The sequence below is a fragment of the Tripterygium wilfordii genome, chromosome 13, assembly GCF_013401445.1.
Source record: "Tripterygium wilfordii isolate XIE 37 chromosome 13, ASM1340144v1, whole genome shotgun sequence".
Taxonomy (NCBI): Eukaryota; Viridiplantae; Streptophyta; class Magnoliopsida; order Celastrales; family Celastraceae; genus Tripterygium; species Tripterygium wilfordii.
The window spans coordinates 1839865-1855381 of NC_052244.1; the positions used below are offsets into that span (position 1 = coordinate 1839865).

The following is a 15517-nucleotide window of genomic DNA, read 5'->3' on the forward strand; positions in this document are numbered from 1 at the left end:
AAATAAGTTGAACAGCAATCACATTGCATGTAAGGAACCACCCACCCATTAGGTCGTGGATTCGAATCCTACTCCCTTCCCAAACCCCTGTTTAAAAAAAAAAATGGACAAAAAAGAAGATATCTTCATAAGAGAAAAAAAAAACATGGTAATACAAAAGTGAGTACATTCATAAGAATATACCATGAAGTCCCCCATTGGTGGTGTGATGTTAATAAAACCCAATTAGACATCATCATTTCGTAATTAACATGTGAATTATTGTTACAAATTTTACTATAAAAAAATGTTTGCTTCACTTTCAATCCAAGTGCTAGAACAAGCCAATTCAAACATTATAAGCATCATTCATTATTCGAATCTTAAATCTCCAAAATAAGACTTTGTCCATTTAGAAATGAACTCTACGTATTCACTTCTTGCGTCTAGCACAATCCTACCCATAAGTACGGGTGGAGTGTTCAGACTTTATCCCACATAGGATTGACGTAACTCGATCGAATGGTATATAAGTACAAATTTAGTCCTTCTCACATAACCTACGAGTTTCTAGGTTAAGAACTAGTGATGATGGCCCCAAAAAGAATAAAATCGTGCGAATCTTTGATCCAAAGCAGACAATATTTATCTACAGTGTTTGTCTAGATTTTTCTAACAAAATCTTATGGTTTGGGTTACTGAAAACCAATCGAGCATTTCCTTGGCCACAAACAACGTCCACTTTTCAAGTGTAAGGCTAGAATCTCTTTCAACTTGTCACCCAAATATCCTGTATTTCTTCAAACTCGAACAATTTATTCACGTAGCCATGCTGTAAAGCCACACGTTGTGCCCCACGAATGAAAAAAGGGTTCATCATGATGATGTTGATGATGATCCCTCCCCACTCCTTAAAGCAAAAATTGAAGACACACACATGCCACCCTAGGTGCACATGTGGTTCACATGCAAAAGTCAAATTTAATACTACATGGTGGAACAAAATGATATTTTTAATACAAGTTTGTCATATATATGTACCTATGATAGAAATCTAAATTTGGGCTGTCACATTCATGCGTATTGAATTTTCCCACATGATGATATGGTAAGTGGGCCAAAACCAACGCATGCCACACAAAAATATTGCTTCTAGGGGTGAAAACGGTTGGTTACATTTGATTTTTTTTATAGGTTTTTTGACATGAATTTTATCGATTGACCGATCGGTTCGATAATCAATTAGTTCGGTTATGTCAATAATTTGTGCACAACCTAATTGTTACCAGTGAGAATCGAACTCAAAACTTCCCGAGTCCATACGGTGTGTCCCAATAGAGATTGGACAAAATGTGATCGCTTCCTATATAAGCCATAAATTGGTTGGATTGGGATCACCTTCATATCGTTGACTCAATAATGGAATGAATCACTCTACATGATCAATAACTAGCATTCATTGTTGGCAACATCGACAAAACTACTGTGTGTTATTAGTGGGAACAAACAATGATGTCTTCGACATTGTGATGGTGAATGTGAAAGCAAGTGTTTTGAGGAGAAAACAAGGTGGTGAATTACAAGGGCAATCTTGGAATTTCAGGATCAGCAAACACAAAGTGGATGTAGAGATAAAATTAATGGAAGTCAACTAGCTCGATCCGCCGTTACTATTTCCGTCAGACAGCCTTAACCGGTACCGTTTGAACCATAGTTTACTTTCCTTTCTCTCTCCGTGTGTTTCCTTTTTCTATAAAGATTTTACCCATCTAGAGAGATGGTGTCGTTGCAGTTTCTCTTTTTCTCTTCCAGATTAACGAACAAACATCCTCTGTTCTTTCCTTTCTATCTATCTGTGTCTTTGTTTTAATTGACTTGTCTGACTGAAGGAATACAAGTCATTTCAAGGTTCTACCTTTCTTGGGTTTCTTCAAGAAGTTTGGAATTTTGAGGCATTTTGTTTTTTGTGGGTGAGGGGTTTCTGGTGAGAAATGGTGGTGAAGATGATTAGGTGGCGGCCGTGGCCACCGCTAGTGTCGAGGAAGTATGAGGTGAAGCTGGTGGTAAGGAGGTTGGACGGATGGGATCTGGCACGGGAGGGGACTGGGGAGGGGAGATTAACGGTCGAGATTCGGTGGAAGGGTCCAAAACTGGCGCTGGGTTCACTGCGGCGGACGATCAAGAGGAACTTCACCAAGGAAGCGGATGTTATGTCAGAAAACGGCGTCGTTGAGTGGGACGAGGAGTTTCAGAGTCTCTGCACTCTCACCTCTTACAGGGACAATGGGTTTCATCCCTGGGAAATCTATTTCTCTCTCTTCAATGTGAGTTTTCTCTCGAATTCACTCCCTTTTTGATTGGATCTTTTGTGGGTATTTCATTAATTTTGTGTTCATTCTGCAAAAAATATTGGGGCTTCTTTTATCGGTTCGTTTGTTGGGGGATTGGGATCTATGTTGTTGCATGTATGAGCTTTTGACTTTTGTGATGTAATCTTAGGTTGGTTTGTGACGTTAGAGGATTCTTGGACTTTATCATTCTATGTTTTTTATTCATGTAGTTTTGAATTCGTGGGTGCTGTTTCTTGGAAGAATTGTGATATTTACTATTGGGTATTGACTCACTCAACCTTTCATATTTTGGCTACTGCGCCATTTAATTGTGATGGAAACAAAGTCTGGTTCTGGTAGGGATTTATGAATGGAAGTTTTCACTAATTTTATAGTTATAGGCCGATAGGCGCTGTTGTGTGAATGGAGATTCTTTAGTCAATCAATTGGCTAGAAACTGTGTTTTTTTTAGAGAATTTTTTGTGTTGTTTTATCTATGAATATCCTCATGAATCATGATAGGAGTTGATTACTTGATTGTTGGAGGTTTTACAAGTGATCGGATATCTTAGCTTTTAGGAGTGGAAATGGTTTTAAGGTTACTTGTTTTTTGCCTTTACTCTACTTATCCTCTGATTGCCCTTTCTCAGTTCTCACAAGTCTTTGTTTTTAATGCTTGAAGTACGTGGGAGGGGATGCGTTCTATTTCTATGTTGTCTATGGAATCTAGTCGTCTAGAGTGTGAAGTCAAGCATTTTGTGATCAGTGCTTTTGGACGAAGTTTCATTGCTTGTTTTTCTCTTTCTGCTGGCCAGGGCTTGAACCAAGGACCAAAGAACAAGATTCCTGTTGTAGGAACAGCATCTGTGAACCTTGCTGAATTTGCTTCCGCAGCAGAACAGAAAGAGTTTGAGTTAAGCATCCCACTTGTTCTCTCAGCTTCCACTGCTGAGTCTAATCCACTTCTCTGTGTAAGTGCCTTCTAATTGGTTTGTAATACTTGTTTCCCATGAGTTATGGCATATTTTGCAGAGATTATCTGATGTAATATATGATTTTGTGCCTTCTTTGGAGGAAAAAAATAGCATTTCCCTATTTTGTTTACTTTTCCTAGCTTTTGCAGTTGCTGATTTCTTTTCTATTGATTATACAGATATCCATCAGCTTATTGGAACTTAGAGCTGCTCAAGAAACTGTTGAACCATTACAGAGAGCAATAGTTCCTTTGTCAACAGACTCATTACCGCCTGGATCTGGAGAAACTGTATTGACTGATAAGGATGAGCTTTCTGCTCTTAAAGCTGGTCTTAGGAGAGTAAAGATTTTTACAGAGTATGTTTCCACAAGGAGAGCGAAGAAGGCCTGCCATGAGGAAGAAGGCAGCGAGGGCCGATGTTCTGCCAGAAGTGAGGATGGGGAGTATAATTATCCATTTGATACCGATTCTCTTGATGATTATGAGGAAGGAGAGCTGGATGAGGATAAGGAGGATTCCAGTGTTAGGAAGTCATTTAGCTATGGAACACTAGCTTATGCAAACTGTGTCGGGGGATCATTTTACTCCAGTATGAGGATAAATGGTGAAGATGAAGCTTGGGTTTACTACGGTAATCGTAAATCTGATGTGGGCTGCTCACACGTTGAGGATTCAACTTCTTCAGTCCCTGAGTCATCTCGGTTGCAAACTTCTAAGCGTGGGTTACTTTCTTGGAGGAAGAGGAAAATAAGCTTCAGGTCTCCTAAAGCCAAAGGAGAGCCATTGCTGAAGAAGGCTTATGGGGATGAAGGTGGGGATGACATTGATTATGATCGCCGGCAGCTTACCTGTGATGAAGTTCTTGCACTTGGGGTAAGACTCAACCTTGTTTGATACTCTAAGCTTATAATTTTTGGGTTGCTTTTGGTTGCTGTCTTGTTAAACTACTAAATAAAGAAGCTAAATCTCATTGCTGAAGTTGATTAACGGCATAGTTTTCCCGATGATCCGTTTCCTGATTAATTTACAGATGGTGCTGCATTTTTGAACTATAAATCCTGATTGTTACCATGCAAAGTCATTAGTTTTTCTTGATTTAAGAAACAGATGAAGGGAGTTAACTGATCCTGAGAAAATTTAGTCTGGTGTCATTGTGTGTAATAACATAAATCTCACATTTTTATTTGCTATTGTATTATATGTCATCAGTTTATTTTCTTTAGTTTACCTTACAAAGTTTAAGCTAATGAGGAAAACGTATTTTTGCAGTGGCCTAAGACAGACGAGGAGTCATCTGCGAATCGATCTTCAGTTTCTGATTTCGGAGACGACAATTTTGCTGTAGGCAGTTGGGAGCCCAAAGAAGTAGTAAGTCGTGATGGACACATGAAGCTTCAAACCCAGGTCTTTTTTGCTTCTATTGATCAACGAAGTGAGCGAGCAGCTGGTGAGAGTGCATGTACAGCCCTTGTTGCTGTCATTGCTGATTGGTTCCAGAACTACCGTGATCTGATGCCCATCAAGTCCCAACTTGATTGTCTGATCAGAGAAGGTTCATTGGAATGGAGAAATCTCTGTGAGAATGAAACATATAGGAAGCGGTTCCCCGACAAGCATTTTGATCTTGAAACGGTCCTTCAAGCCAAAATACGCCCTCTTTCAGTTGTCCCTGGGAAGTCTTTTATAGGTTTTTTTCATCCAGAAGGGATGGATGAAGGAAGATTTGACTTTTTGCATGGCGCTATGTCATTTGATAACATTTGGGACGAGATTAGACATGCGGCATCGGGATGTTCAAGTAATGCTGAACCTCATGTGTATATTGTCAGTTGGAATGACCATTTTTTCATCCTCAAGGTTGAACAGGATGCTTACTACATTATTGACACATTAGGAGAGAGGCTTTATGAGGGATGCGATCAGGCCTATATTTTGAAATTTGACAATGAAACTATAATTCAGAAATTGCAAAATGCTGCTGAAGAATCAGGGGAAAAAACAAGTGGCGAACAGCATGTTGTTGCCACATCTGAGGAAGCTAGGAATCAGGAGGCTCAGCAGGTCAACTCAAAGGAGGGGACTTCTGCATCCGGGATGGAAGTAACAAAGTCTGAGGAGTCAATGAAGAGTGAGGAAGAAGGGGAGGTTGTATGCAGAGGGAGAGAGTCCTGCAAGGAGTACATTAAGAGTTTCTTGGCTGCAATCCCTATTAGGGAAATGCAGGATGATATCAAGAGAGGGTTAGTGGCACCACTGCATCATCGGTTACAGATAGAATTCCACTACACCGAGTTCTTGAAACCAGTCGCAGAAGCACCACAACTTGCAGAAGCACCACCACAATCACCCGAGGTTGCAATAGCAGCAGATGCTGCCTAATGGAGACTGTAAAGCGTAGGAACTCTAACTTGTTTTCTTTCTTATCACGGGTGATAAATGTTAATAGAATCTAACGGGAATGCTCCCACGGCTCTTGAGAATGTTTTATCGATAGGATTGTGTTTCTTCCTAGCTGGTCTGAAAAATGGAACAAAAAATATGTTTCTCCACATGGTTGGACTTTGTGTGCTTGTGTGGTTACTCTGTTGGTGTGTCATTTTTTCATTTTCTTGGAAAGAAGTATACTGTTATAATTACCCTGTTACTTCAATTAGCTGTTATTTCTCAGTACTATTAAACATAACCAAAGAAATGCATAGATTTGTCCTACTATGCAGCTTTTTCTGATTTGTTGGCGCAAGAAATGCTGATTTTGAGATTGAGAAATTTCCAAAGCTGGTATTCAAGGACAGGTCAGATTCTTTGATAGCTTTACTTTCTGAATAGAAAAGGGTTCCAGCCCTGAAGAGACTGGAGGTTGGAGGATTTTTCTATGGATTCCCTTCCACCAGCTGTGTGCATCAATTAAGAATATACCATCGGCCTGATTCTTTATTGGGTCATAATATTCTCCTGAGCAAGCAGTGGGCACAAGTAGTTTTCATAGGACCTGCTTTCCATGATTTAATATTAGGCCTGATCGTATCAAAGATTTGGAGGTAATGGAAAATGGTGGGCTGGTAATTCCAAAAATGGTGCTGAAAGAAAGTCGCTTTCTTCGGGCCTTCCCTTTTGTCTGCACTTGGGTTGTCACCTCATGCCAGGCAGGTTGGTGTTCGGCCGAATTCATTCGAGGAAGGTTGATAGACATGATGCTGAGGAGATGGTGAGAATGACATAAGGTTTTATTGACCAGTTCAAGCACAGTTAATTCACTTTCTTAGGTTGCTTTGTTGTGAATTTTTACAGTTAGACAGCTTAACTTTGACAGCGTGCAATCTTATCAAGGTATTTAAGAAGAGGACTAGAACGATCAAGTATAGGCAAAATCCAAAACACATGATTATCTTGTTTGAAAGAAAAAAAAATAGTGAAGGTCAATGGTATAAATTGAGTACTAATGTCGCGGGCGGGGCCTAGTGTTCATCTAACCACTTAGGTGATGGTTTAGTGGCAAAATTGTGTGACTTAGTAAATTCTGAGTTCGATTCTCACTAAAAGCAATACTCTAGTGGTCACGTGCAGGGTGAACGCGAGGTTGAGATCTTGAGTTTAGACCCATATCGGATGTCGTTAGGTGAGAAATTTCTGTGAACGTGAGATTGACAACCTGAGTTTAGACCTATATCGAATATATCGAATGTCTAGAGGATAAAACTTGTATCGTGTGGTGTGGTCCCAACTCCTATGGGTTGGAAATGTTAGGTGTCATGCACTTGGAATTGATTCTTTGACCAAATGCTTTAGCCAATTTTGGCTGCCTTGGCCCTTAGCAGATAAGTTTGTCGACTGGGCCACTCCTCTTTCCATGTGACTCAACGTCTTGGAGAAATTGTAGTTCTCATAGTCATTCATTAGCAGATTCTTCTTCTGCAGGGCATGTACAACTATACAAGTATAGTATATACTTGAGTTTAAGTTGACAAGATAAAAGACCATGAAGTTGAAACGGAGGAGCGTATTAACCTTTTATTATACAAAGCAACCTTCGATACCAACACCACCTACTTTTCAGTTTTCAATAATCTTCTGATGAACCACCCATCTGCATTCTCATTATTCCATTTTTGCTTGACAATCAAATATAAACAAAACCTTATACCAGAAGCCGTATTTCTATGCAATTTCTCAGAATTTGAAATGACAGGACTGACTGCAATCTTGTAATCCAGAAATATCATTGAAAACAGAATAGGCATTTACAGATCCTCATGAGAGTCATGTACTGAGGACGTTTAAGATATATCCAGCAACATGTTGCTGGGAATAATACCAACATGGACAGCAGATATTCCAGCAAAGCTGGGAGAAGGTACAAGGTATGAACTGTAGATACAAACCATTTATCAATAGCCGATAACTTCTTTCGTAGCACTTAACTAGCAGCCACAGATATGCAAACCCGATTGCAAAATCAAAGGCAATGCAAGTAAGCTCACTTTTGTTTCCGTCATATATCTTCATTTTGAGGGAGTACGAACCCTGCAAAAAGATAGGCATTTGTTTTGAGGATCAAACATTGCTATATAGTTCAGATACTTTTTCCCTTCAGTTCATGAAAAAGAATTCTATATCGCACAAGGCTTGACAAATCCACCGTCACGTAGCATAAAGGGCTTGAACTCTGTAAATTAACCCAGAGATGACTTATAAACAAGATATCTGGGGATAAATAGCCCACAAGCCATTTATTTTGCAAGGTTTAATTTAGTTGCTGATTATTACTATGAAGTAAAGCAATAATCTGTTACCCACGATATGTTATCTCAGCGAATCAATGGAACAATTGAAGAAAGATAAATTGAGAGGCCAACGTGGTATCTACTTCCTACCCTTCAAATTTCCCCACATTGGAAGGAAAGATTACAGCTTACAACACCACTGCGAACATTCAAAAAAAAAAAAACCAGCCACATATTTGGCTGGAAAACTCTATAAACAAATAATCCTAGATGACAGTAAGTGCAATTGAGAGCTCGCTGAATATACTTGACTTGTATGATTTTGTCTTGGAAAGAAAGCTAATGACAGTATGGAAAGCCATTACAATACAAAATCTTGCAAGGCCCTTATGAACATGGTAACGATTGCAACTGCCAAGTCATTTTCATGAGGAAGACAAACTAGTGGCTAAGATAGCCTAAACTAATGGTTATAGACTTATAGGCAATGCTTGATTGGCCAACTTGTCAAACCCTTTCAGGCGTCATCTATTTTACTAAATAAATCACATTTACATCACCAGGTACCCGTGCTCTTAAAGTAAGCTGATTTCTCATTTCTTTTGATTAGTCAAACAGAAACATCATAAGAACAACGGAAAAATAGATACCTGTGCTCACAAAATAACAGCCAAACAGTCAAACAAGGGGTATTACTTACAGGTGGTGTGTATCCGGGTACCAATTGTGAATGATAAACAACAAAATCCCCAATTGAAACAGGACAAGATGTCTCCGCACAGAGGTTGTGAGTCTCGCTGTGGATGTGCCACCCAAAATATGAAACTTCAATCACTAATTTTCCTCTAGAGATTGCTTCATCTGCATACCATGCATAATTGAACACAAGAAGTAATCACATGCAGGAACCGAAATTGTGCTTCATACTGAATTATGTGTTCTCTATAAATATGGCATGGAAACAAAAATTCAGAAAATGTTAGTGTACAAGAGCTTGAACATAAAATTTACTTTCCTGTACAGCACTAAACAGTGAATAAAATTTTGGTAGCATAAACTGTTCAGTAGCACAGTCTACTAGTCTAGTGTAGCTTGTATAAAACAGACTTAATCATATTTTATAGGATGCTTCCTGAGTCCTCTCTTTCCTCCTTACCAGTCAAGTAAGTAGAAAGAGAGATTCAATTCTTTCTTGATATTTCCCTCACTTCCACCACTTATCAGTCATATCACTAAGCTAATCAATAAGTAAAAAGGGATTAGAGCCTAGCCTTACTTCTCTCCTCTCCTCCCCTTCCCTTCCCTCCGAATAAAACAAAGAGAGTGAAGAACATGTATTATCACCCGTTCTATCCCTCTCATACACAAGATTATCCAGTATTGCATTTCAATATTACTTCCTAACTCTAGGATGTCCTGAACTTGAAGTCAAACGAGAAACCATCAACATCACTAAAAAAATGACATATGCCAGTCTAGCCAAACACAAGCCGCACTTTGCATGGAAGAGAACATCCATAATAACCAACAGGATTTCTATAACATCTTCAAACAGAAGCAATTACGCAATCAAAACATACTCAGGCAGGCACAAAATTATGGATCAAAGATTACTTCAAACAAAAATAACTCAATCATGTATGCCAGAATTGACAATCAACTTGGGGAAATTGATAAGAGAAATACCTGTAGTAGCAGATATGCTGAAAGAAGCTGATTCTCCTCTTTCCACTGGATCTGGAGAAATCTCTACTCCTTTCACTTTAACCTTATACTCAGTGTTCTTATCTGCATTTATCAATCCCAACTATAACATTTATCTATATGTATGATTCGTTCCAAATTTTCATGATCGCTGTAATTGTGTTAAATCAAACACAGAAAACAAAATTGATGATGAAGTAAGGATTCAATGAAACATACCGCAGTACTTGACATCTGTTGCTCGTGTCAAAGCAACCATCAAACAAAGCGATAGAAAGAGAGGAACAATCAGATTGGACTGAATCATCTCCATTGTCTCTGCAAGCTTAAGCAAACCTAAGGTTTCTTAGTCGCGAAGGTGACAGAGAGAGATCGCACGAAGAGATGATTTCGGATGACAAAACTTCAATTGTAACATCATGTGATTTGGGCCGTTTGATAAAAGTGCCAAGGGGTGAAATGAACGGTTTAGATGGTCCGATTATGTTTGGTGACAGTTGTCAACGACCGTTAGGTTTGGCGTAAATTTCAAGTTCTCGTGCAATTATACGCTCCGTTTTGGTTCTTTAACATAATTAGGGTCTATATGGTACTTAAACTGTAATTAATATAGTATTAGGTATTTGGACCTTAATTATTCATTAATTTAATTCACATCCACAATGTCTTTCGAAAAGCGAGCATAATCATTTTTAGATCGCAGATAGTAGCCAAAATATACCGGCAATGGCGACGACGATATCTGGACTCGTCGTCTCGGTTATCGTTCTTTTGATGGTGATGGTGGTGGAATCGAGCGACAACAACCACGTCTACTCCCCGTGCGGGGACACGACTGTGCAGGCGTCCGACGGGTTCACGTTTGCGATCGCGTTTGCGTCGAGGACTTCGTTCTTCTACAATAGTTCCCAGCAGCTGTCTCCCTGCGACCGCAGACTTTCCCTCTCATCCTCGAACTCTCAGATTGCCATTTTTCGTCCAAAAGTTGACGAGATCTCTCTCCTAACCGTCAACACATCCTCCTTCTCCCCGGTTAGTATTTAGGGTTTTCACTGCTAGGGTTTTGTTTTGTGTAGTTGTTGCTTTGATTGTCGTTTTTTGGCTTAGATTTACTTCAATTGAAACTTATTAGGGTTTGGAGTGGTTGCATAAGTACTTCTTTGGTTATGAATTGTTAACGGCACTACAATTTTGCGATGTGTTACTTATAAAACGTACTTGTTCATTAACTGGTAATATCCTGTGGCTTGCCCTGGTATTCACCATTACGCTAGAAAGTAATGAGAGATATTCAACTTGAAGAACATCCTGATGTTCTTGTGTGGAAGACTCAAAGATAGACTTAGAGAAATTTCTGCTATACAAACCAAAGTGGTTGCCACTCCTTTAGCTGTGAAATTAGCTTTAACAATATATGGGGAGCATCTGGGAAGCAAGGGTTTGCTTAGTACGTTTATAATGCCGTGACTTGGATGCTAAATGGGAGCTGTTTAAGATAAATTTGATTGTGCTTGTTTTCATAAGCCATCAATTTTTTGTTTCAAAAGAGTAGGTTTAGGACTTCTTTTCTCATTCATTACTTACTAAATTGCACGGGCTGAGGCAAATATGGAAGTGCAGTCTGAATCAGTGCCTCTGGAAAACCTGTAGGTACTCTATGGGGTGCCCTGCTATTCTAGCCCTTCATATTAATCTTGATGGCATAATGGTACGGGTTTTGTGCTTGGTGGGTTTATGGCGGATTTGAGCTTTGGTTCTGAGGGAGCTTAACAGCTTTCTTGGCTGAAACTACCGTCCTCTGCCCATCGTCTTTCTCAAAAATCCGCCTCCAAACGCCATCACACTTTCTATTGTTTCTGAAAATATGATTGGGGAGCATATAAAATAACGCACGCTCAAAATCAGGAGAGGAACTACTTTTAGAGGCATGGAACAATGACTCAAAAATCAGGTTGGAAGAAGATTTTTGTGGTGCTTAGCTTTCCCCCCTGCAAGATATCACACAGCCTTCAAAATTTTGGCATTTCTGACAAGCTGAATTAGCCGATTCAACAACTAACTTCTCTCTCAAAGTGATTTGACATGTTAAAAAAAAATTATCAGTACATTTATAGGAATATTATCTTCTTTAATCCCCTGTGGTTCCCAGGACTCATATGGTGGGTATATGGTTGCATTTGCTGGTCGGAAGTATGCAGCAAGGTCTATGATCCCTGCTTTTGTTGCAAACGGTACATACACTGTAACCAGCTTTACACTTGTAAGTGATCAAGTCCTCATTTCACGAATCTTAATCTTAAGTTCAATTTTTACCACCCTTAACTTCTGTGAAATCTATTGATATTTTGTCTTTGCAGGTTCTTGAGTTTAAGAAGGGCAGGTTGCAAAATTTGTATTGGAAAAGGGACGGTTGTGCTAAGTGTTCAGGAAACTCTAACTTTGTTTGTCTGAATGGTCAGGATTGTGCAATCAGAACATCAAGCTGCAAAAACCATGGAGGTTCTGTCGATTGCAGCCTTGGAATACAATTGGCATTCTCTGGCACAGATAAGCACTTTTCTGTTTTCAACTCTTGGTATGAAGTGGAGAACCTTCGCCAATATTCACTTTATAGCCTTTATTCAAATCTTAGGGATTCTCTCACCAGCCAGTATAACAATTTTTTTTAATGGTATGTGTTCTGTTTGTAAAATTTTCCTACTAGCATGTTGTTACCTTTTGACCTTGGGAGTCCTCTATCTTTGGTTTACCTGCAGAATCTTATCTCATTTTGCATGTTGTTGTTTGACCTCACGATGTGTACATTTCGGTACTTGATGATTGTAACTTTTTCCTATTCTTGTCAGTCCTGTTTGCCTCCTTTTTGACACTCTTATGGTTCTTAAGATAGAATCTAGCATGATTGAATTCTGTGTTAAGTTGTGGGGATAGGGATAGAAACCATACTGGCATACAAATTATTATGCATGCATGGGAATGGTTCCAGACTCTTTCTTCTTTTTCTTTTTTTTCAAAGTACTTTTTGATCAATTATTTTTCTATTATGGCAAGCTTCAGAGGCATGAGTTGAATGATCTATATTGGAATTCTGCCGTCGTTCCTTAATTGGTTTAGCCGAAATCTTTTGAGTTTTTTCTTTAGTTTTAAACTATCTTTGGATGTTAATGCACTTATCATATTTGGCATTCACAACCTGTCCTATAGTAATTCCTTATATCCTATCTATCTTTGGATGTTAGTTTGTCACTATTGCTAATGATATTGATATTCTCCTTCCTAGTAATAGAGTTGTCGAGTCCGCCACACAGTAATGTTGAATATTAATGCTATTAGTAATGTCACTATTCTCTATTGTACCTAGATTTTGTTTTATGAATCACTGTTGTACCTAGATTAGAACAATGAGAGATGTCTGCTAGCTAATAACATTAATATTCAACATTACTCTTTGTTCCTGACTTTCTGGAATAATATATTGTGGATATTCGTGTGGTCATCCGGAATATCCTGTTCTTTTATACTTTTGGTACAATTGTGGAATAAATTTATGGATACATATTTGTTTGCCCTATTAAGTTGTTTTTTGTAATTTAGACATTGTTCCTGTCGCAAGTTTTTCTCTCCTCTGTTGTTGGGAGTAGACTATACAGTGCATTCTGGTTCCTTTCCTTTTTATTAGCCAAAGCAACAAAAATTGCATGTTCTCATAAAGCAAGACAAGAAAGGGAGGAGGTAGCTGGTCTCTGCTTTGCTTGAATGGAAAAACTAATACTAAAAGAACCTAGTTTTGTATCTTTAAGAAACCATGACGGGTTAAATTTGCAACACCAGTAGAACAAAATGAGAGAGATGATATTCCAGTGCTTTGCCATCCTTATCCTCTTGCTGCTTGGCTTATGCAAGTCTGGTGCGTTAGGAGAAGTTAGTGTCATAGTGAACATTAATTTTGTTTGGGTGTGTGGTATCCACTAGCCTCACCCCACCTCATTGAGGTTTAGCAGGAAGCAGATCACGGGTGTGGTGGGTGAAAAACGTGGATTTTCAACGCACACGGAACGCATGAATCCGTCATTTACGTAAATGAAATGTCATCGTTGTCCTCTTAATTTTTTTAATATTACGAGTCTACCCCAACCCTAACAACTACTCCTTCACTTTGAACAATATTCGTCGTTGCTCAGTTGTTCTCTCCATCAAGCACCTCCATACTCCAGTAAATGACATGATTCAGATACTTTCCGAAGTGTTTTATTTTTTTAATCAGTTTTTTTTTGTTCATCAAGTTTTCATATCCATTCTCTTAACATAAGTTCCATTCTGATCGACGAATATAGCGTTAGGAACGTGACATTATCTTCGGATTGTTGGGTTCGTTTCAGCAACCAAACTAGTTGGATCTCTTTCGAAACTTCATCAGAGGAGTAGTTGGGTTAGTGTTTGATTTTCCTCTCTGCTAGATATTAAATCTAGGTTCTTAAATTTTCCTCTCCAGTAGATATTGAATCTAGATTCTTAAATCTTATTGTTCGTCTTTTGTGGGAATTGATTTTGTATTTTGCTTTGATGATGCATGTTCTAGTTCCAGTTCATTATGCGACTCTTTTTTTTTTTTCCATTTTAGTTGTGTAAACTGTTGTGCTCTAGCTTCAGATAAATGTTTTGATTTTTTGCTTATATGTAAATTATCATGTATGCCTGCAATGTCTGAGATTATATACTACTATTTAGCTGTCTTTAATGATTAAAAATTCTAGATTAGGTAGAAATGAGTGAACCAACGAATGAGGTATGTGATGAATCCCCAAGCAGAAAAGGCTAATTGGGAGTAGGCTTTGACTGCCATTCGACAGTCTCGAAGTACATAGAAGAAGATAGTCTCGAAGTACATAGAAGAAGACGACATATATTTTCCATACTTTAGGGATTGCATCGGGACAATTGTTGGTACCCACATTCATGCGACAGTTCCAAATGATGATCGGACATGATTCATTGGGCGAAAAGGTGTGACCACACAGAATGTGATGGCAGCATGTGATTTCGATATGTTATTCAGATATATGTGCGGGTTGGAAGGGATCGGAGCATTATTCATGAATTTTTAGTACGATTCTCGAAAATGAAAACTCCAAGTTTCCACACCCTCACCCTCCCCTCCCATCCCCTGGTAAAGCGTACGAACATATTTATTATAAATTAATATTTTATTAACATTTCTTTAGTCAGTAACATTAAGTGGACCTATATGTTACAGAAAAATATTACTTGGTTGATTCAGGATATCCGAATCAAAGTGGATATCTAGCATCATATAAGGGACAGAGATACCATCTTAAGGTATTCCGAAAAGGTCTCGATGTATCGACACCACGGGAAGCCTTCAATCATGCTCACTCGTCTCTCCGATCAATTATTGAGCGCACATTTGGTGTGTTAGAAAATAAGTGACACATATTATCAACAATGTAAGAGGGCATTGTTGATAATATGTGCCACTTATTTTTTAACACACCAAATGTGCGCTCAATAACCGATCGGAAAGACGAGTGAGCATGATTTTAGGCTTTCCGTGGTGTCGATACATGGAGACCATTTTGGAATACATTAAGATGATATCTCTGATCCTTATACGATGCTAGATATCCACTTTGATTCGGATATCCTGAATCTATCAAGTAATATTTTCCTGTAACATATAGGTCCACTTAATGTTACTGACTAAAGAAATATTAATAAAATATTAGTTTATAATAAATATGTTGTGCGCTTTACCAGGGGAGGGTGGGGAAACTTGGAGTTTCTATTTT

At 38.6% G+C, this 15517-nt stretch overlaps 3 protein-coding genes across 3 annotated transcripts; 2 read left to right on the top strand and 1 right to left on the bottom strand.

Moving 5' to 3' along the window:
• Nucleotides 1-1726: 1726 nt before the first annotated feature.
• Nucleotides 1727-5945, top strand: LOC120013166. Its single transcript, XM_038864889.1, has 4 exons — nucleotides 1727-2303; nucleotides 3125-3280; nucleotides 3463-4158; nucleotides 4555-5945. Exons 1-4 carry the CDS (start codon nucleotides 1971-1973, stop codon nucleotides 5662-5664), a joined length of 2295 nt encoding a protein of 764 aa, XP_038720817.1. The 5' UTR covers nucleotides 1727-1970; the 3' UTR covers nucleotides 5665-5945.
• Nucleotides 5946-7474: 1529 nt separating this feature from the next.
• Nucleotides 7475-10118, bottom strand: LOC120012289 (putative phosphatidylglycerol/phosphatidylinositol transfer protein DDB_G0282179). Its single transcript, XM_038863637.1, has 4 exons — nucleotides 9930-10118; nucleotides 9693-9794; nucleotides 8707-8867; nucleotides 7475-7806 (listed from the first exon to the last, which is right to left on the bottom strand). The coding sequence occupies exons 1-4, from the start codon at nucleotides 10021-10023 to the stop codon at nucleotides 7543-7545; spliced, it is 621 nt and encodes a 206-aa protein (XP_038719565.1). The 5' UTR covers nucleotides 10024-10118; the 3' UTR covers nucleotides 7475-7542.
• A 302-nt stretch (nucleotides 10119-10420) lies between these two features.
• Nucleotides 10421-12555, top strand: LOC120013718. Its single transcript, XM_038865621.1, has 3 exons — nucleotides 10421-10742; nucleotides 11860-11970; nucleotides 12068-12555. The coding sequence occupies exons 1-3, from the start codon at nucleotides 10437-10439 to the stop codon at nucleotides 12377-12379; spliced, it is 729 nt and encodes a 242-aa protein (XP_038721549.1). The 5' UTR covers nucleotides 10421-10436; the 3' UTR covers nucleotides 12380-12555.
• The last annotated feature ends 2962 nt before the right edge of the window (nucleotides 12556-15517 follow it).

Bases quoted from the DNA above. Each gene is read 5' to 3' on its own strand.
- LOC120013166 (XM_038864889.1), top strand. From the start codon at position 1,971: ATGGTGGTGAAGATGATTAGGTGGCGGCCGTGGCCACCGCTAGTGTCG. The intron at 2,304-3,124 runs GTGAGTTTTCTC...TCTGCTGGCCAG, and splicing joins TCTATTTCTCTCTCTTCAAT to GGCTTGAACCAAGGACCAAA. The intron at 4,159-4,554 runs GTAAGACTCAAC...GTATTTTTGCAG, and splicing joins ATGAAGTTCTTGCACTTGGG to TGGCCTAAGACAGACGAGGA.
- LOC120012289 (XM_038863637.1), bottom strand. From the start codon at position 10,023: ATGGAGATGATTCAGTCCAATCTGATTGTTCCTCTCTTTCTATCGCTT. The intron at 9,795-9,929 runs GTATGTTTCATT...TGATAAATGCAG, and splicing joins AACAGATGTCAAGTACTGCG to ATAAGAACACTGAGTATAAG. The intron at 8,868-9,692 runs GTATTTCTCTTA...CATGGTATGCAG, and splicing joins CAGCATATCTGCTACTACAG to ATGAAGCAATCTCTAGAGGA.
- LOC120013718 (XM_038865621.1), top strand. From the start codon at position 10,437: ATGGCGACGACGATATCTGGACTCGTCGTCTCGGTTATCGTTCTTTTG. The intron at 10,743-11,859 runs GTTAGTATTTAG...TGTGGTTCCCAG, and splicing joins ACACATCCTCCTTCTCCCCG to GACTCATATGGTGGGTATAT. The intron at 11,971-12,067 runs GTAAGTGATCAA...TTGTCTTTGCAG, and splicing joins CTGTAACCAGCTTTACACTT to GTTCTTGAGTTTAAGAAGGG.